Source organism: Branchiostoma belcheri, unplaced genomic scaffold, assembly GCF_001625305.1.
Source record: "Branchiostoma belcheri isolate BF01 breed outbred unplaced genomic scaffold, Haploidv18h27 scaffold24, whole genome shotgun sequence".
In the NCBI taxonomy this organism is placed as follows: domain Eukaryota; kingdom Metazoa; phylum Chordata; class Leptocardii; order Amphioxiformes; family Branchiostomatidae; genus Branchiostoma; species Branchiostoma belcheri.
The window spans coordinates 91,508-112,386 of NW_017803843.1; the positions used below are offsets into that span (position 1 = coordinate 91,508).

Sequence of the window (20,879 nt, forward strand, 5' to 3'; positions counted from 1 at the left end):
CAACGTTCTCTCCCTCTCACCTCTGCTTGGAGAGAGGGAAATGTGCCTCCCTTAGCTAGCCATGTCGGAATATCCTACGTTCTCTCCCTCTCACCTCTGCTTGAGGGAGAGAAGTCGTACTTTCAACGGGCCTAGAAAGGAAATCACCGAGGGCGAGGGCTTGTTGTGACAAGCCCTAAATGTGGGTATACCCTGCAGCTGAGTAACCGTGTTGGTGGGCTTACTTACTTACTCCCAGCCTGCAGGGAGACCATTTTAGACTGCCAATGTGACCTTAAAGTCAATCTGCGGTTACAGAACGTTAACCCCCTTTCCTGCCATTCTACCGCATTCAGGTATACCTACGAACACACAAGCAAGCAAACATGTAACCGAGGTGGAATTCACCGGGTTCTTTGAGGATGCTGCACGGGAGACTGACTACAGGGCTAGCAAGAACACACGCAGGACACAGGCATTGCCGTCACACACGCACGGGAGACGATGGGCTGGGACAGTCTCTCTCTGTAACCTTCTCGCGAGCTGTCTCTCTCAGACTGTCTTCTAGACTGTTCTCCCAACCCACTGAACCCCAGCTTTTAGACCCTGTTCATACCAGACTTATATTTAGCGGTTTCAACCGGTTTTTCAAAAACCGGTTTTTTATTTAACCTGGTGTGAACGCAAATTAACCGGTTTTTTAGGGGTTTAAATCCGATTTTGAAAAACCACCTCGGGAGGTGGTTTTTGAGGGGTTTTTGTGGGGTTTTTCCACCGAAAACCTGGTCTGAACGCTAAGGGTTTATTGAACCGGTTTTGCGTCATAATTCCGGGGTCACGGGGTCAGCATCCTGACCGTGTGCGACCTACAAGCTTTTTTGATCGCGTTGTTTTGACCAACTTGAGTTAGTTTCCACTGTTTTTCCATGGTTTCTCTTCATTTTGCGATGGAATCAGCATATGCAACCTGGTCGGCGGACGAGACGCTCCTGATACTTAGGTTTGGAGAGCAGGAGTCGCCGAATTCGAAAAAGCTGGGGGGGGGGGCGAGGGCTCTACCGAAACAAAAATGTTGGAGGAGGCTGATTTCTTGAAGATAAAGGATCAGTGCCGCAGTAAGGTAAAAAAAAAAAATAAGAAGACGGCATACAAGTAAGAAGGCAAAGGACAACAATCGGAAGAGCGGGAGGAAGGGTTATTCAAACTGCAGTCATGGCCGATTACTAGTAATTGGATATTCACCGGACAGGATTTTTTAAAAAACCGGTTATCAAAAGTCTGGTATGAACGCTAAGGGTTTTAGCCGGGTTTTTGAAAAAACCGGTTGAAAACCGCTAAATGTAAGTCTGGTATGAACAGGGTCTTATTGTCAAATCCCAGACAAACCACAGATTGAACAACAGACAGTCGTCTGGCAAGGGTAACAATACAACATTTAACACCTATATGACATGTCCTTGATGTTCCTATCATCAAGGCCTCGAATTAGCATAACCAGATTATCACACTGGCCACAAAAACTTCAAAGCCGATGGCCTCTTACAATATACATAAAAAGTGTCATTTTCAACCCCTTACACCCACCCCTATTTAAATGCGAGCCGTCCCGGCGAGCGTACAACGTTTTTGTTTTGTAAACAAGGAATAGAAATACCGCAAAAATACATAGAAATACATAATAAAACAGGATACAAGCAATACACATAGAAACTATATAGGATAAAGAGTTCACATATCAATAGAGTTCGCAGTTTGCTAGACTTTTACAACTTCCAAAGTTCGTCAGAGTTCAAATCCGTGGAAACGTCGCTTCACGTCGACGTTCTCCGTCGTCAATTGGCCGTCGCAGCTCTCTTCTCGTCTCTAGAACTCATCTCTCGTCCCTCAGCTTCGTCTCTCAGCGCGCGTCAAGGCTGCTACCAGGTGGTGGTTCCAAGCTGTGCTCCTCCCCTCCTCCGTGTCGCTGCAAGGGGCACGAACGTCCGCCCGCAGTCGCCCCTCAGTTGCGGTAGCTCTCACCGGTCCTTAGTCGAAGGGTGTCCGGCGAAGATGGCGTCGCTTCAGGGGTTCCCGTTTGGGTTATGACTCGGACGGGCCGCTCTTCTGGGATCGGATGGCGCGGCGGTAATTGACCTCTCCATCGCCAAGCTTCGATGTCCCACGTGGACCTGTGCAGGAATTGGGGAAGAGAACACACAAACACACACACCAAGCCTGACCACCATACTCACAAATAACTCTAACTTCAACGTACGGGAGAACCAACTCCCATAGAACTCTGACTCACACCCTATTCTCCAACAAACGTAAATAAAGCGACATCAATTCCGCCGACCCAGACGAACTCAACTGACCGTCCACATCTATCTACAAAAGCTCAGTAACTAATTTAAAACTAAACAGTGAACAAATAAACTCTCATAAAAATAAAAGGCTATAATGCTTTCCTTACAAATCTCTGCAAACTAGGCCGACCGAGGCTCGCTCAATATACATCCTACCCTAGGAGCACGTGGATCTCGACTTCCCAGCTCAAACCACAGCATTCTGCATAGAGCTCCTCACAGCCTACTCTACTTGATTCGATGGAAACATTTCAATCCTCTTACACAAATCAGTGCTCCAGGTGATAAACATTTGCTTTCAAAGACAACAGCCAAATACAACAAACAAAGACAACAAATTTGGACACAACGCTAACTAACTAATAAATATTCAACCGGCCAAACTGCCAACCTTTTAGATGTTCAAAATCCTGGACATACTAACAACTCCTGACAGGGCACCCCTGTTCAAACTTGGGATACAAAACCTCAGACGTCCAGAAAAAGATAAAGATAAACCACTTCTAAACCAACTATCGAATACCGTTACTTAAACATCTGCATAAAAAACATGACAAGACTTCCAATCCCGGGCGACACAATCTCCTGAAGGACCGTAGCCCAACCCCCGAAGTCTGGGTTTCCCCGGAGATTACGTACCCATAGCAGATTTTCTTCCTACGTAAAACCTACATAATAAGAATCCTGACATCAAACCTAACAACCTCAACTAACTCTGAGCCAACAAAACTAAGCTTTGGGCGGTCTGACATTGTGCGCATGAAGTTCTCACACCCACCGCATTACACAGGCACACTCATTCGGCCGACTCCTCTGGTTCTGCAGTCCGGCTGGCCGCCCAGGTCTTCTCCCGGTCACGGCCCTGACGCCTCGTGGTCTTGGCTCTCCCGGCCCTGCAGTCCGCACCTCCATCATCAGACTCCCGCCTCTCCGGTGCGGCTCTCCAGCTTCGATCTCGCAGCGTTCTGGTCCCACAGTCGACCTGCCGAGGTCCGATTGTCTCTGGCGTCGGTCCTGCCCTCCCGTGCGCGGCTCCGGCCCTCCTGGTCCTAGCGTGGCTCTGCCCTGCAGCGTCCCCCTAGATGGTGGTTTAAACAGCATCCCATCCTCGTCGCCAAATGTAACCGAGGTGGAATTCACCGGGTTCTTTGAGGATGCTGCACGGGAGACTGACTACAGGGCTAGCAAGAACACACGCAGGACACAGGCATTGCCGTCACACACGCACGGGAGACGATGGGCTGGGACAGTCTCTCTCTGTAACCTTCTCGCGAGCTGTCTCTCTCAGACTGTCTTCTAGACTGTTCTCCCAACCCACTGAACCCCAGCTTTTATTGTCAAATCCCAGACAAACCACAGATTGAACAACAGACAGTCGTCTGGCAAGGGTAACAATACAACATTTAACACCTATATGACATGTCCTTGATGTTCCTATCATCAAAGCCTCGAATTAGCATAACCAGATTATCACACTGGCCACAAAAACTTCAAAGCCGATGGCCTCTTACAATATACATAAAAAGTGTCATTTTCAACCCCTTACAAACACACACACACACAGACAGACAAACACACCCAAAACAATACTTCCTTGCCAATAGATAATAATGGGTCACAATTATATCGGTTGGTATAGGTCTTGATCACTCGCCTGCTTGGAAATAGGAGGAACTTCGGTGACTGCCGCTGTCAATTTGTGAATTCTGCTTTCAACATGTGTTTTTCCCAACAAAAAAAATGTGTTACAAACTCACCTACTTGCTGTCCCAAGATACCTCCAAAAAATCCCAGACAGACAACAAGACGGAGGAAGAACAGAAACTTCGCGATCACAGCTCCCATCTTGGCCGACGGGGAGAAGACTCTCTGGTGATTTCGTGGAAAAGGCGACGTTTTATTCTCACTTTTCACGGGACTAAACTTTCTCACGCAGACCTAATTTCCGTGTGTCCAATACAACTCCGGACCAGTTGCGCAGGCTACTAATGTGATATGTCAATGCGCACACATCGGCAACACTTTGAACAACGCAACTCCTTAAACCGTGCCAAATTGAACTTTCTTTCCCGGTTATCCTGTTTTTTATACAATGTCAGTGAGGTTTATGTAAAACATACAAAGCCAAATCCTTAGCTTTTTGACCATATTGTCTTTCTTATGTCATATTTGCAGTGTTATCAAATTCTCATCGGATCTATCACTTTTTACTCTAACTATCCTTTAATGTAATTATGCAAATGTGAGAAAGTGATTGATTTTAATGGCGGTGGAAAAAAAAACTGCAACTTATTACAGACAAAGCGGGGTCTTCATGTTTGAATAATTAATACTTGCATATCAGTTTTGTGGTTAAAAGAATGTTAAAGTACATTGTTACTTTTAAAGTGCCTGACAATGGAACCTAGTTCTTTGTTGAAACAAAAAGTTAGCGACATGTAGTAGGTGTGCCTCTCTCTAAGTGTGTTGGACTTAGATAGCCATTTGTTAACAACGGCCCAGCTGGCAAACACCGATCGAGTCACAAAGTCAGTTCTGGGCGGGAAAGCTCAACAAATGCCTGAGAAAAGGGGGCGCTTTTAGATTGCCGGTGAAAAAACCCTTTGTACAGCTAACCATGTTGCAGTTCTGGTTTAACCCGCTATAAATTAGTGGCGTCCTTCCTTGTAAGGTAACCTATCAGAGTAACAGGACCGATGCTCGGGGCAGCGTTTGTTTTGTACGGTATTTGGATTGTGAAGATTTTCCTCTTCGTGATATTCAGTTGACCTTGAGCCATCCGCGACTGAAAAGAAAATTGAAAAGAGGGCCTAAAGCAAACAGAAAAATAACTTCTTGTTTTCAGTTATCTTATATGTTATATACTACATGTAGTACTAGTTTTAACCTCAAACAGTTTCGCTCTTAATACATCTCTCTTGTTCACCGTGTTATATTTTTACGGCGATGAAGTAGCCTTGGGGTCCGTAACTTCAGAAACCCCCATAAGGCGAAAACTGCTGTGTAGAGGATCTATTTATCAATTCATTTCTTGTTGCCCCTGATGAAACCTAGCAACGAATCGTCATAAATTGACGTTGTCATCCACAAGTACTGCGACTCGTCAGCTCTGCGCTTCATAATCACCGCCTTTCCGACTGAAGACCCGTTGTCGTCGTGCAGAGCACGCTTTTCGTCGTATCCGACCGACAACCCTAGAATTCCATCGTTACGGGGTTGGCTAATCTCCAAGCAGATCATACGGTGGCACTACTCATGATAGCCAATGAATACTGCCGTGCCACCGTATGATCTTGGAGATAAGGGTTGGCGGCTGGAGCGTTTAATGCGTACGCCATCAGAAAACCGTGCAAATTGATCCTACCAGGCCCGCCAGGAGTAATTATCAGAACCGCTAAAATACAAGAAGCGTGCGTCATTGAAGAATAAAAATCACCTGGCAGTGGGTAAAGTCTCTACCAGGATGTGTGGGTTGCTGGGAGAATAGTAGAAAAGTTGGCAAGAGGAGTTAGAACTAACCTCCTTCGCAGACTTGTGTTAAGTGTGTTTGACAAGGTCAGAACTTTTGTATCTCAGATGGGAGCCCCAAATGCGAACTAGTACTGTAAATGATTTAAAGATTGTGGAGTCAGCGTAACTTGATGACGATGTTGATGAAGATTCAAGTCCAACCACTCGCTGAGTCTGGTATCGCTGCCAGTTCGTACAAGCCCAAATTTCCCCCTGGCAGTTTGAAATCTCACGGTCCTACCACCAAGTCGAGCTTTTGAAAATGGCTCTGATAGGGCTACTTTCAGTAACCCTTGTCATCTGTAGCTTGCTACACAACGGCGTATCGTCAGCGGTGGAAGAGAAAAATGAAGAGGGTTTCTGTTCCCGACAGCTCAACAACAACCAGAACATCACGGTTGTGGCCGCGCCCGGGCCCGTCGGACCGAAAGGGGACATGGGACCGAAAGGTATGGAAATGAGAGTTACATACAGCAATCATGGCCTGGTATCTCAGTTACCATGCATGGGAACCACTAGCCTGGATGCTAGGCCCACGCAGGGCACACATGATAACTTGGGCCTAGTGTGCTATCAGACCCGGGGTCTGACATCCAGGCCAGGGAACCTTGCACACAGGAGAACTTTGGCCTAGTGTGCTATGGGTCTGGCATCCGTAGGCTAGGGAACCTCCCCAGTATAAAGGCGCTGGGAGTGTTGCCGTCCCGCCCAGGTCCCGATGATCAGTCAAGGATTTGTGTGAGGGTTTGATAATGCGTTTTCGACTTTCTTATGACATATCACTTCTATTTGAACTCTGTTCTCGTCACTCGATTTTACTAGTTTGTACGTTCGCAGGTCCCGCCGGCACGCCAGGGGAGGCAGGTGTAAGAGGCGCGCCAGGTAAGCTGGGCCCGGTCGGACCGAGGGGGAGCGGGGAGACAAGGGGAACGGGGACCGGCAGGTGAGAAGGGGGCACCTGGTACCAGCCCACCTGCTGCACCTGTCGTGGCGTTTTCCGTGGGGCGAACGACCGGCATTTCTCGGACGTCGTCTACCACGGTACTGACGTATGACGTCATCCTTAGCAACGAGGGAGCGGCGTACAACGAGGGGACCGGCAAGTTTGTGGCGACGGTCGGAGGCGTCTACTTCTTCACGTTTACCGGGAAGATACCAAATCCAGCCAACAGTAACTATTATCTCCGTCTGATGAAGAATGGGGAGAGGATGGTCAGCCTACACGAGAACAACGGGCCGCAAACCCAGTCCCAGTCCAGTAGTAACAGCGCCATACTGCGGCTACTTCCCCGGGACGAGGTTTGGGTGGAGCTAGACAAGGGCGGCCGCACTCTGTACAGCAGCAGCAGCAGGTACCTGACGTTTACCGGGTTTCTCATTCACGCAGACTAAAACAGGACGATTTTTTGCAGCAGGATTTTCAGCAAAGTTATGACAGAACCGACCGTCATCAATAAGCACCTACGACGCCAAGGCTACGATCTCCGTCGCAAGGACAAGCAAGGATATGCAAGAAAATACTAGAACTTATTTAAGCAGCAGATGCAACTCATCAGTATCGATCGCTTCAAGATTCTTCAGTGGCTATTCGATTGAAACTAAATATGTAGTTGAACAAGTATTTATCCCAAACTTAGTGAGTAAATAATCGGCTCGAAGGAAATTTTACCACAGTCACCGCTCTGAGCAACAGCCCCGCCAATGGAGCAGCAAAGGTCTAATTAAAGCACGTCTCCGTCTTCTAGTTGTTGCCCTTTTCTTCTCATTTATTATCTTCGTTTCTATGTCAAATTCTGTGGTTTATTCTGGTTAAGACCATAATTGTGTATTAACCGTTAATGAACGTGAAGGCGATTAAAACTTGACTACTAACAAGTTTCACTTCTGCAGCTACATTCTTGGTTACTTTACTAGTCTCCATGCGCTACACACAACTTATTAGTATCTTCCTATTTTCGATATTTTCTTAATTGTGATGAAGACAATTGATCGCCGGAACGGGTTGGTGTGTTCCTTGTCCTTTCTTTCAATCTACGCACACGTAGATACTAGTATGCCACGCACAAAATTTAGTTGCTTATGGAGGCGAGCTTGTCACAAGTACTTGTGAAGTCTGGCGTTGTTATTCCCAAGAAGCGACGGAAACTGTGCGTGCGTATGTTAATCATGGCACGGTAAGCTATTTCAAGAAGGTCTGCTATGTGATTAAGAATCAGTAGGGGATTCGCTGGCAGTGACAGTGGGTTCTCGGGGTTCCAATTTGTTTGGATTTGATGTGCTATGTGCCAACGCACAGGTGCGCACTCGTGTTTGCCAGAACCCTACAAAGAACTACAGAGGTCGAATTCAAAGCATTCTCCCAGAACTATCCCGTGGCAAATATATACGTAATGAAGCACCTCTGTTCCGGGAGGATGATTCAAAGTTGATTTTGCGATAACTCCGAGTCAGAAAATTCTCGATCCACCTGCACTGTAGTTAATTCGTGCCGTAGGTTCTGTACTTTTTCCATCAGAAATATATTTTTTTAAACGTCATCTTCAAGTGAATTTTTAAATTTCCTCTACTGGCTTCAATTAATATTCCCTCTACTGGCGACAACAGCAATACAGGTGGAGCACTAGGTAGCACTTCGGCTTTGTAATGTGCTACACACATTACAAAAAAGGTAATACAACAATAAATACAAAATCATATACTAGTATGCAGTATGCCAAACCTGCAGCTGATTGAAAAGTTGTAAAAATCTTCCCCAAACCTGTACAAATATGACCATAACCTTTGTAAAAAGAATTGAGTAAAAAAAAACAGCCAACAACTCTTTTATTCCCGTATTCAGGCAGAGCAGAAAATGACACTAGTCCATGTAGTTACTTGTTCTGAAACAATAATATTTCTCACGGCCCTTGGCAAGATCCCAATCTTTCAATATGGCAAATTGTTACTAGTTTAGCGGACCAACACCAGGTATGTTATCTGTCTATCAGGCCAATTTCTACTCTTTCTAGTCGCTTCTGAAGCCTGGTAGAGGCTATCCCTTCTAGTCTACCAGGCTTCGGGAGGCGGTCAGTGGAAAGCCGGTAGAAATCGGCCAAATAGAGAGATAACATCATGCCAGGGGAGTTTGTAGTCTCCAGCGGACCAACTTTCCTGGCATGTTATCTCTCTATTTGGCCGATTCCTACCCTTTCCAGCCCCCTCCCGAAGCCTGATAGAGGCTATCCTTCCTTACGCCTTCCCTCCTTCCCTCCCTCCAACACTGATGTAAAACAGCTGTTGCGGCCCCACCCCGATATTTGCATGCAGCCTCGCTTTGGTCCCAAACATGGCGGAGGGGTGGAGAAGTCCTCTGGAGTTGTGCTAAAATATGCATCGGAATTCGCCCCATTTCCGCTGAATCCCGGCGTCCCGTCCACAGCAGAACTTCTCCGAGAGGTAAGGAGGCTGTCTGAGTGTAGCTGTGGCGTAGATTTTGCGTTTTGTGCGGGAGGGCGGGTTTGCTGAGTGCGATAGTTTTTGTGGTGTTGCTCGTTGTACTGAAAAACGTAGTGTTGGTGTCTCCCAACTTCCCCGACCGGCGTGCAACTTGTGGCGAAAACGCCGCTCTTCCTGCCGATAAACCTCTTTATTTCAGCCACTTGAAACCCCCCACCTCACTCACTACACCTCAAAAACCTTCACAACAACATGATGGGTCAATCTGGTCACAAAATGAGCTTTATGGCCGTTTTTTTTGGGGAGTTTTGGGTCAGAGTTTTGCATGCACCCCGCTTTCCACAGTAAAATCGTTCTGCATGGTTTCGTCCCGACGCGGGCGTCCCGGCCCTGGTCTTTATCACGGCTTATCTACCCCAACTTTACCCGCACAGCTGGGGCGCTATCCTTCCCGTTTACCGCCTCTAAAACCCTCAACCCCCTGTCTTTCTTATACACAACAGTTGAGCGATCGGCAACAGTTAGGAGATTTAGCTCAGAGCGATTTTTAACGGACTCCGCGGCCTTGGGCGAAAATGGAGGTCAGACAACTTGGGAATAGCCAAGTTGACTCCTGTAATGATAGGAGCCCATTCACTCATTACTATGCAAACGACCCAAGTTGCAGCATGGGTCCAATTTGCATGCAGTTTGTCTTTCTGTCGCATATCTGTAAAAAGAAAGCTGGTTTGTTGCTGGTAGTTTTATTGAGTATGAAGGAAGGCTAATTGATACCAAGGCCAGACACCAGATTTCCTGACTACTAAATAAAAGGCTTTCCAGCTGTTTTGCATATTAGAGAGGGCAAGGGGTCAACAATTACTGCAGGATAGGTATTTTTCTTGCGAAGAAATGTTCTTTTTCAGTTGGAAAATAAAATATATATATATTTTTTTTGTTCGCCGATTATAAATTGTATTTTTTAACCAGGATAATAGAAGGGGAAGTTGATTAGGAATTATTTTGTTTATCTAAACTCAAGAGCTTATGGCTGAGTTTTTTTTATTTGCTTGTCAGTCCAATCAGGTCCTGAAATCCAACAGGCATAATTTGTGTTAGCCTGGATGTGAGACTTAGCCACAGATCTTCCTCGTTAAAATGTGATGAAATTCCCATGGCTCAAGAGTGTAGTGCTGATGAGCTGGCCTGTGTATGCCCTAAAAACAGTCTGACATCCTGGATTAATATCTGAGAATGTCCCAAAGTACTATATATTGTCCCCCGTTCTGAGTCTCCAGAAAGTTTCGCAGCTCATTAAAGACCTTAGCATGCACATAAATATTTTTGCTGGAAAACAACCAACCAAATCACACATTTTAAACAAATCTTTTTGCACGGTGGATATCTGAAATCAAGTATGTTTTAAAACTGTAACACTAACAGGCTTGACCCAAAAACTATGGTTTAGCTTGAAATATTTTTAGACCCCTTGTGGATAATTGTGTGAACTGTAGTCAATCCCAGAGCATTTCAAAACAATAGAGAGCAAATGCTTTGAATGTGTGAATATGTTTTCAATCAATCAAAATGCTGTATAGAGGCCCTTTGGGAGAGTAGCTGCAATACATAGGTACATTGTATGTATTGCAGAAATGCCATGAGATCATGACAAATAAGATTTGAAGAAAGCTGCAAATGTCTGTAGGACTGTAGGTAATGGTATCTACGAAGGGAATGCTCTTGATTTGAGTCAAAATTACTCAAAATGATGTACTGTTGTTGCACTGACTGTTCCTGTGCCTTGCCAACAGTTTGGACTTGTTTGACAAATTGAAATTGCCAGGGACAAATACCAATTTACGTGACTGTACTACTACTAGTCAGTGCATGTTATGTGTATGTAAAACATCTGATAAGAAATGCCTCCACAACTCAATTTACATGCTATTGTAATTAAAACCAAGAATCAAGACTCTATTTAATTTAGAAGGAAATATATGGATCCATGTGTTTTTGTCACTCAAAATATGTTTGCCTGTGTACATGTAACTTGAAACTGCTCTTGTTTAGACATTTTTACTTTCGCTTTTGTTTTCCTTACGTTGCCAATTAAGTCAACTTCAACTGGTGACAGTGTTTCTAGATTTCCAAACAGTACAGGGCTCAAAACACAATGTATAACACATGCACAATGCAGATTAGTACAGGTAAAATTGGAGTTGTGTTAGGTATTTCCATGCCTACCCCACCTACTACTCTGCAGTGGCCAGTATTTTCCCCAAAGTTGTCAGGGACAATGTTTTCCAGGGTTGCTAACCATTAGTCTATTCATGTTTGGACTACAAGACAGAAATAACACACATTATAGGCTTTTCAAAGCATCAACTTGAGCTGAAGAAATAAATTTTACACGAAACTACACTTTACTTTATTTTGCACACATTTTTGACCTTTTACATTCAACAGTGTAACAATGAATTGTACTAAAATCCTTTAAATTTAATATCCACTTCCAGGTAGCCTTTTATTTTCTTCCGTTCATCACCAAAAGTGCCTTGTGAACTATGGAGGGTGTGGAGCTGGCCCCACTGCAGCAGGTTGAGCTGGCATCACTCCAGCAGGTGAACATGTCCAACATCTCCATGGAGCAAGATGAGGAGGACCAGATCGCCCCACTGGACCTCAGCATGGTGTCCGGTTTAAGGGAGACTCCAGTGGAAGAGCCTGTACAGTTACAGGTAAAGTCTGAGGTCTTGTCTTGTGGTAGAAATGCTTAACTGTACGTTATAGGTGAGTCGATAATCGTGGTAAGAAATCAAGAACAGGCTAGGTGCTTTGGTGTTTTTTGTGAAAAAGATGCCACGATTTTAACCTTCAGCCTGCTAACTAGTGCTAAGGTAGCTGTTTGGCATCAAAGTTGTATTGGTTATAGGAAGGTTAAAGTCACTATAATGATACTTTACAATTTTGACCTAGCAATTAAGTGCAATAGCATGTGCATGGTGGGAGTAAGTGGGCAGTATGGGGAGGAATTCAGGAAGTGGTGTACATGTAAAATACCTGGGTTACCGATAATTACATCATACTATCCCTGCCAGTACATTTACGAAAACTAAAAACAGTGCCTAGTTCCCTGAGACCTGTGAACTTGAAGGTCAGGAAAACCCAAAATAATTCCCAGAACTTGGCCAGAAGACCAAAATATCTGACTTTTTTTTCCTTTTTAGGACTTGGGTGCCTCTCCTGAAACAACTGTGCAGCAATGGATGCCCAGGAAAGGCAAGAAAATGAAGTGGAAATGGCAGAAGTCACCCGGCAAGTCCTCTACCAAGTCTTCCAGCAAGAAGAGAAAGACAGACCGCAAAAAGGTACTGTTTCTGTCAACATTTCATGGATTTTTATGTATTTATGTATTTTCATGACAAAGTTTCATGCAAAATTGTGTCATATCTTTATAAATTAAATGTACTAATGATTTTATGTAGTCTACATGATACAATGGAGGAAAGTTGCATATTGGGATTCAAAACTGATTTTGAGCATATCTTTGAGGTAACTAAATGATACACAAAATAAAGAATGATATAAATCAATATATTGAAAGTACAGAATAAAGAATTGTTGCTATGAATTGTCAGACCCAGATTGAGATGATATAGGTCATAGATAATGTATTGAAAATAAGTTAGAAATAAAGGATAAAATCAAAGTCTTTATATTGATATCTATATTAAAGTTTTAATCCTTTATTAATGACATCTTGTAGGAGACCACACCTGATGAAAACAGTAACCCAGTGGCGGACGCAGAAGTTCCACTGGTGAACAGCAAGGAAGCCAACCCCATGGACGGTCTAACAGAGGACAACAGTGGAGAAACCGTCTTCCCAGATGACACCATCCCGATGTCTCAGCTCATGGAGGATGAAACGCCTCTCAGTTTGACAGCGCAGAAGGGCAGGCCTAAGAAGCTGGACATGCCCCCCATGCCAGTTCGAGAGGAGCCGCAGCAGATCCAAGTGAACGGGACCACCACCGTCTTCTCTGACCGTACAGTGTACAACTGTGACGAGTGTGCCTACACCACCTACAAGAGATACGCCTACATCGTACACCTTCGAGTGCACACTGGTTAGTAAATACTGAAGTGTTCCTGTAAATGTCCTTCGGCGTTTGGACGTGTCTTTCTGTGTCCTGACAGGTTACCAGGATAATTTACTCAAGATGTTCCCAAATTCTTGATAAAAATGGAAACTTCCATCCCCTGGGCCACATAGATCCACCACTTTGAAACACACCATGCTTGACAGATCTCTAATGCAGCACTCTAAGGTTGGCACAGCTACCAAAATCAGGAGTGTATTTTACTGGGGGACATTTCATTGAAGATCTCTTTAGTTACATTCTTCAAGGGTGGTTTATCTGAAGTGTAACCGACACTGTTACCTGTTACTAATTGTTTATTTTCTTGTCGTGAGGACTAGCGCTTTATAATAGCCTCCGGCTAGTTGGGCAGTCCTGGCTGTATATATTTGTTTATACAGTCTAATATATCAAATGAAATCAAGGGTGGCAGAAATATCTGTCCTGAAATTATGTTAATAGATGTTATTTTTGTAAGATTTGATGTAGATGTGCTTTGTGTGAAGTTAAATTGTCAACGAGTTACTCACTGCCACCCTGCTCTCGTTGGCGGACAGGGAGTGGCGCCCCTGCCCATTGAGGAGCTGTAGACCACAACATATATATACATACAAAACTTGCGACCACCCCCATCCAATACCCCAACTCCCACTGTGCTGGAACCCTCAAACGATTGAAGTTAGCGCGAAAAGGGAAGAAGAATAAGAAGAAGCAGATGTTTTAGATAAATCTATGATTGTTAACGTCTTTTTCCCACGTACAGGAGAGAAGCCGTTTCAGTGCCCGTTCTGTCCCCACGCCACGACCCAGGCTGGCCACCTGCGCCGCCACATGTCCCAGATGCACAGCGAGGAGGGCAAGAAGTTCGAGTGCGGGATGTGCAGCTTCTCCACCAACAGCCAGGTATGTCTGACTGTTCATCTTAGGCTCGCATGCTTTCATGGAGTTGGACTGTGGTGGTTATATACAGTTTTTTATGTTGTCTACCCCTATATATAGAAGTCTTGTTCCTTTGGGAAGTTTCATGTTCAAATCTCCTCAGTGAAATCAGTGATAAGATATGTTAACTCATCCAGGAATATAACTAAATCTTAGTTTAATCAATGCAACTGGAAATAATGACTGAAAACTGGAGTTTTGGATGTTTCGACCACTGTCCAGTGATCTTTATCGGTGAAAATTTTTTAAAGTGTATGTTCTCTTTGTTATGTTTTGCCCAAACGGAATGGGTATAAAATGATGCAAGTCTTGAGGTTTTGGATGTGGGAATAAATCTTGGTTTCGTTCCCTCCTCAGAGTCGGCTTATCAAACACATCAGGGAGCATGACAAGGAGACGCTGGAGGCAGAACAAGCAGCGGAGGAGGAGGCAGCAGAAGAACAAGAACAGGAGGAGAAAGATGGAGAAGAGGAGCTAGAGAAGATGGATGGAGAAGAAGAAGTGGGAGAGGAAAACATGGAGAAGGGAACTGCTGAAGGGGGGAAGAAGAAGAAGAAGAAGAGGAGGGGGAAGGACAAGAAGTACAATTGCGGAGAGTGTGATTTCAAGACTGCTTACCGCCACTGCCTGGTCACCCATCTCAAGGTAGCTGCTGTGAAGCATATCAGAATTCAGATTGTTGTTTAACTTGGACATAAACCTGTTAAGAGTTACTTAACACATTTAAGATGTTGTCAGGATTTTGTTCAATCCAATGGTCTGATGGTTGGAAGTCATGAACGTTTAACAAATAACTTGCAAATCCAACATATGCAATATACATGTAGTAATGTATGTTAAACTGTTTTCCAACTCAAGGATTTGACTCACTGAAATTTTCGACTTAATCTCTTGGTCTTCATCAGCTATTACTGTATTAGACCCATCCTTTTGACTTGGAAAACAGTTGAATTTCCACTATGTAATTTACCAGCTCTCATGCCGATGAAGATGAACTTTCATGCTTATAGTAGGAGTTGTATTATAATATTGAAATTGAGCCATTCTTTACTCTCGATCTACCAGGTTCACCAGGGCATCAAAGAGCACAGATGCCCACAGTGTGGCTACTCCACCACATACAAACACGTCCTGGCGCGTCACATGCTCAGTCATGACGGGAAGCGCGACCACTTCTGCGACAGTTGCTCCTTCGCCAGCCCGTACAAGTTCGTGGTGGCGCGCCACATCAAGCGCAAGCATGGCGGCCCGCGCCAGCTGGCCTGCGACCGGTGCCCGTATCTGGGATTCGATGCAGCGGCCATGAAGGCCCACATGAAGAAACATGACAACGAGGGACAGTACAGGTATGTTCTGTTAAACTTGCTCAAGGAAGTAGTTGGCATGAATATCCTTCAAAGCTATGTAATAAAGTATGGTTTAGTGCGCTGTGTTGGGAAACGTCTTGGGTAGAACTGTTTGTGCCTTATTGTGTTTTTTTAAACAAGTTTCTCAATGCAAGGCTCAAAGAAATGCGCACAACTAAGATTGGGGGAGGTACAGTTAACTATGCCAGGAGATGGCGGCAAACGTTCGTTTTGAAGGCATTCCGGAGGGAACTGCAGGGACACATGAGGAGAGAGTTCCATGTACATTGCTGACTTGTACATGGCTCACTTTAGACTAGATTTTCTTGACAGTGGTACTGGTGACAGCGGGAATGCTGTGTTAAGAGAATTCCTGACAGCATATTCCGACTGTTCACTATGACGTTCTGAAGTTGTCTGCAATTCTCTTTACATGGCGTTCCCGCTGTTCCGAAAATCTGTGTCTAAAATGGGCCTTACATTCAGAACAGCCATTAACAGCCAACACCCCCCACCCCATGTGTTCCTGCAGATGTAAGTTTGCCCCTCGAGATGAGGACCAGAAGCCTCGTGAGAAGATCCTGCTGTACCACTGCGACCAGTGCGAGTACGCCACCAACCGCAAGGACCATCTGGACTGCCACGCGGTAAGTCAAGAAGAAAATCCAGACTCTCCAGGCAGAGGTTTGGGCTGTTTCTGTACTGGTATGGCACAAAAAAAGATACCAGTAAAAAAAAAAAGAAAGCCTGATTTAAAAGCCTAAAAGCATGCGAAAAATATAAGCCAAATCCCGAACCTCGCTTGGATGGTAGAAAATCCATACAAACTAAACTAGAAAAGTAATGTTAAATGTTTACCTTCGCATGGTCTAGTTCAACAAATTACTGCTCTGTTTATTACTCAACTTATTCATGTACATGTACGAGTATATGGTAACCAGCCCATCGAACTGTCTTGCTATATTATGTAACCCAACATCACACCACCACTTTCATCTTTTAGTCGTTAATAAAGAAGCATTTTGAGCAAGATAAGAACTAAAATGATTCCCACAGCAGATTTGAATTGAAATGGCATGATTATAACACATCTATTTTTAAGATTTTTTTATACATGTCTCATGATGATCATTGCTTTGTTCTACAGAAAGTCCACAAGGATAAGCCCGAGGGGAGTAGCATATACAAGTGCGAGCAGTGCACGTACGTGACGGGCAAGCGTTTCCTCCTCAACAAGCACCTGAAGGGCCACTCCTCCGTCAAGAAGTACATGTGCGAGATGTGCGGAGGGACATTCGACCGCAAGGTTAACTACGAGGCGCACAAGCGGACCCACACGGGCGAGAAGCCCTACAAGTGTCCCAAGTGCGACTACGCCAGCTCCCAGAAGACCCACCTCAACCGGCACCTCCGCATGCACAACGGATTTCGGCCCTTCAAGTGCGAGAAGTGCTCGTACGCCGCCGCCAACCAGCATGAGATCGTCCGCCACGTTCGGCAGGTAAGACCACAGTAGTAAAAGTAGCATGCCGGCAGAACGCACTGCACCTGCGTGAAACCTGTAATGTATTGTGCATTTGTGCATAGCACTTCAGCAGGATCTCATACAAGGATATATTCACTTATATAAGGTTAACACTATGTCCGTAGTTTCCAATTGTTATGTTGGAAAATATATAGTCTGCAACAGGCAAAATTCTGCTGCAACATTGACTAATAATCCAACAAAAACTGAAAAATGGGGGTTTTGCGCAAGTGCAGTACGTTCTGCCAACGTGCTAGTAAAAGTAACATTGAGTAGGGGCATCAATTCTAGATAGTTTTAAACAACACTTACAGTGCAAAGGTTTGGTGTGTAAACGGTTGTTTGGTGAAATACAACCAGCTGCTACTGCACTGCATGTGCTGGTGTGTTGCGCCAAAGGAAGGTTATAGGCTATAGGCTATACAGATATAGAATGATGAAGAAGTAGAGATAAAAGAAGTTGGCTAATGGCCTGACACTGTACTTGGTGTATGTACAAAGTACATGTATGTAATACCTTACATGGTAGTCTAGACACTTTTCCCTATGTTAACATTGATATGTCTCCAGCAGTTTTACGTGATCAAACCTGCCAATGTTCTGCCCTACCCAGGTGCACCTGAAGATCAAGCCATTCCAGTGTCCATATTGTGCCTATGCCACAGCAGACAGGTCCAACTACACCAAGCACGTGGCCATGCACACCAACCCTCGCCCCTACACCTGCCCTGCATGTGTCTACACAGCCAGCAAGAAGTGCAACCTCTACTATCACATGAAGGTAAGAAACCTAAGAAACTTGAAGGTAAGGAATGTAAGAAACTCTGGAGGAAGCAGGGTCCCCAAAGCTTGGACCAACAGACTGTATGACTCTTCTTCATTACACCATTCATCTCTCATACAACAAATCTTAGTGTTTTTTGCAGTGCAATGCAGACTGAGTCTTAGTGTTTTTGTGTTCATGTTCAGTTTGCATATTTTGTAGTAATTTTACTTCCACTGTGTCTATTGATCAGATGTAAGATCAACACAATTCAGAGGTACAATGTATATGTGTACATGTATATATACTATGTTAATTGAATTAAATAAAGATTGGATTGAATTATATTGAATTGAAAAGTTATACTGAAAGAGTCAGGTCTTAAGAATTCTTGTTATATTTTTGCGTACACAGTCGAAGCACCCTGACCACCCAGACACACAAGAGCATGCTGGGCATGTCAAGCTCAAGGTCAAACCTCCTGGCAGCACTGAAGCCAGCCCAGAGGGCAAGGAGAAGTCAAAGGCCAAAGGTGACGAGGTCAACAACAACTGGAACCAGAACAAGAAGAAGGCTGAGGGGGCAGAGGGCGGGGCAGAGGGCACGTCAGAGTCAGAGGTCAAGACAGAAGGGGAGGAGGCGACCAACCTGATAGATTTCATCACCAACACGGAAGACCAGGAGGAGGAGGAGGGGTCAGAGGTCCCGACCCCAGGGGTGGAAGGTCACAGCTGCGACTTCTGTGGACGTTTCTTCACTGATCGGGAGGTGTGGGAGACGCATGTGCAGCGCCACCTCCGGGCTTCTTAGGTCACTTTATTGGTTCCTCTGCAATAACTCATTTTGGCTTTAGGGGATATCAACAAGTTGTCAACGTTCTGAAACAAGACTTAAAAACATGATGGAAATGAAATGCAAGAAATTTTTTTTTTGTCATTTTGAATGGTTGTGCCAGTAATGTCATTTGATGATTTTTCTTGAGAAGTCAGCCATTTTCATATCGTTTATGAATGGTCAGCCGAATGTAGACACAAAGCACCTGAAGCTCTTGTGCAGGGGCCATTGAATTTGAGGCATCCTTGATAAATTCCTTATTTCTTAGAACCTTTTTGAGCATGATATGGAAATTTTGAGGAGCCAGTATTGCAGTGTTTTCCTTTGTTTACATGGTCAACAACAGTGTCTTCGTAGTTAGTAGCGAAAACATGGACAGTGGCCTTATCACTGAAAATTAACACATGAAGAGATGGGGTATTTTATAACTTTACCAAAACCATGAATGATGTTTTGCAGCATGTGTAACAATTATACCCTACTAATGGGCCAGTACAGCAATAGTGATGTGCCTCTGACAAGTAACAAAACTATTTTCAATGAACTGAAAGTGCCTGATATGAGGTTACAATATTTTTGTCTGTTGTATTCAGCAATGATGCAAGTGACTTCCTACATGTAGACCTACTCTGATTGTGTAAACTTATTTTTGTCTGGTAACCTTGGTGATTTCTGGAGACCAGGATATACATGTATCTTGTCTTCCTATTCTTATCAGGTGAAATGAGGTGAGGTGATTATAGCAAAGAATGGGGAAAAGTGAATACATTACAGAAGTTACAGTAACAATAGTAGAATCAGCTGAGTTTACTCTTAATCTGCATTGGTCAAAAGTGCCCTTTTTTGTAAGTGCCTCCAATGTAGTGCCTTTCATCTTATAACAACAAAACGCCTGACAGTATTTTTGTAAATAGAGATACATTTTCAGATGTAGGTAGCAGTATTTTATGAAACAAGCTGTATTGTACATGTATGTAGATAGGTGGGTAGGTAGGGAAAAGTTGAGAAACGTGCAAAAGGGTTCTTCCACATTAAGATGAAATGCCAAACCATTCCTGGTGGACAAACAGCAACAAAATACATATAGCAAAAATTCAGTGCCTTCCAGATGATGATCATGTGTCAAATGTAGAAGGTGTAATGCAGATAATGAACTCTACACAGTTTGATGATAAAACATGAGAGGAACACAGTTGTGCCTTTATGAACTGTAGATCACAATGTCCATGTTACTTATGTAATGTTCACCCCTATCTGGGTAACACATTGCAGCACAGTTGTATTCTTGATTTGTATTGGGAAGTTGTAATGGATCGACTTCATGCATTTTAAGCATTTTAATTGGCACTTTTCAGGCATTTAATCAAAGTCTTTTTAAGCACTTGTATTATACACTCCACCATTACGTAGCACACCTTTCTGTATATTACTAGTTAGTCTATTATTTCTGTAGGTAACTGAACGGCACTCTTGATTTTGTGGAAAAAATGTACAGATGCATGAGCAACTAGTAATAGAGAAAGCCATGTCAAAAGCGGTGAATATTATATGCTATCTAGTGCCTGCCTTTGTAAATGTGGTGCTGTCCATGTAATTTTGTTTCTCAGCGGTTCATTCAGAGTAAGTCTTCCAAAACTGTCACACAAAACTGTCTTCCAATAGGGATGGTAAACAAATAATTAAATCATGCACACAGGTAATTTGTATCAGCGTAGAAAGTGCAAGTACAGTATAATGTCCGATCCTTGGAAAGTGCAACTTTTTACAGGAAATCAGTGCCTGAAGATAGTGCCTTATGAAGAAATACGTAGAATGCCACATGTCCTAACTCTGTAAGAAGGAAGCAATTGAAAAGATATCTAAACATGGAAAATTATATGGTAAGTTGAAAGCAATGTTTGACAGTTCAATGATGAAATGCTGATTTGAAATGAACTTTGTTGAAAACCATGGCAGCAGCCCAAGTTACACTGATATATGGTGCTTCCACACTATTTTGATAGGTGACAGGTGAATTGAATATAGCATCTAGTTTGTAGCACTTCTTCATGTACTCTGTAGTAAACTGTATAGAAACCACTG

At 44.0% G+C, this 20,879-nt stretch overlaps 3 protein-coding genes across 3 annotated transcripts in view; 2 read left to right on the forward strand and 1 right to left on the reverse strand.

Annotated features, from left to right (window-relative positions):
* LOC109470900 overlaps positions 1-3,425 on the reverse strand; it is a 19,495-nt gene extending 16,070 nt beyond the window's left edge. Inside the window, exons 1-2 of the mRNA XM_019770001.1 lie at positions 3,103-3,425; positions 1,999-2,147 (exon numbers count right to left, since the gene is read on the reverse strand). Of these exons, the coding sequence (XP_019625560.1) occupies positions 1,999-2,147; positions 3,103-3,425 (472 nt within the window). The remainder of the gene's footprint in view (positions 1-1,998; positions 2,148-3,102) is intronic.
* A 2,616-nt stretch (positions 3,426-6,041) lies between these two features.
* Positions 6,042-7,311, forward strand: LOC109470963 (complement C1q and tumor necrosis factor-related protein 9-like). The gene is given in 3 exon segments (XM_019770061.1): positions 6,042-6,283; positions 6,672-6,747; positions 6,749-7,311. Coding segments are annotated over 3 exon segments (741 nt in total). The 5' UTR covers positions 6,042-6,096; the 3' UTR covers positions 7,227-7,311.
* Positions 7,312-9,118: 1,807 nt separating this feature from the next.
* On the forward strand, positions 9,119-20,864 carry LOC109471125 (zinc finger protein 431-like). Its single transcript, XM_019770349.1, has 11 exons — positions 9,119-9,269; positions 11,765-11,986; positions 12,476-12,616; positions 13,015-13,378; positions 14,154-14,293; positions 14,687-14,974; positions 15,395-15,675; positions 16,208-16,322; positions 16,823-17,176; positions 17,814-17,981; positions 18,378-20,864. Exons 2-11 carry the CDS (start codon positions 11,813-11,815, stop codon positions 18,771-18,773), a joined length of 2,421 nt encoding a protein of 806 aa, XP_019625908.1. The 5' UTR covers positions 9,119-9,269; positions 11,765-11,812; the 3' UTR covers positions 18,774-20,864.
* Positions 20,865-20,879: the final 15 nt, after the last annotated feature.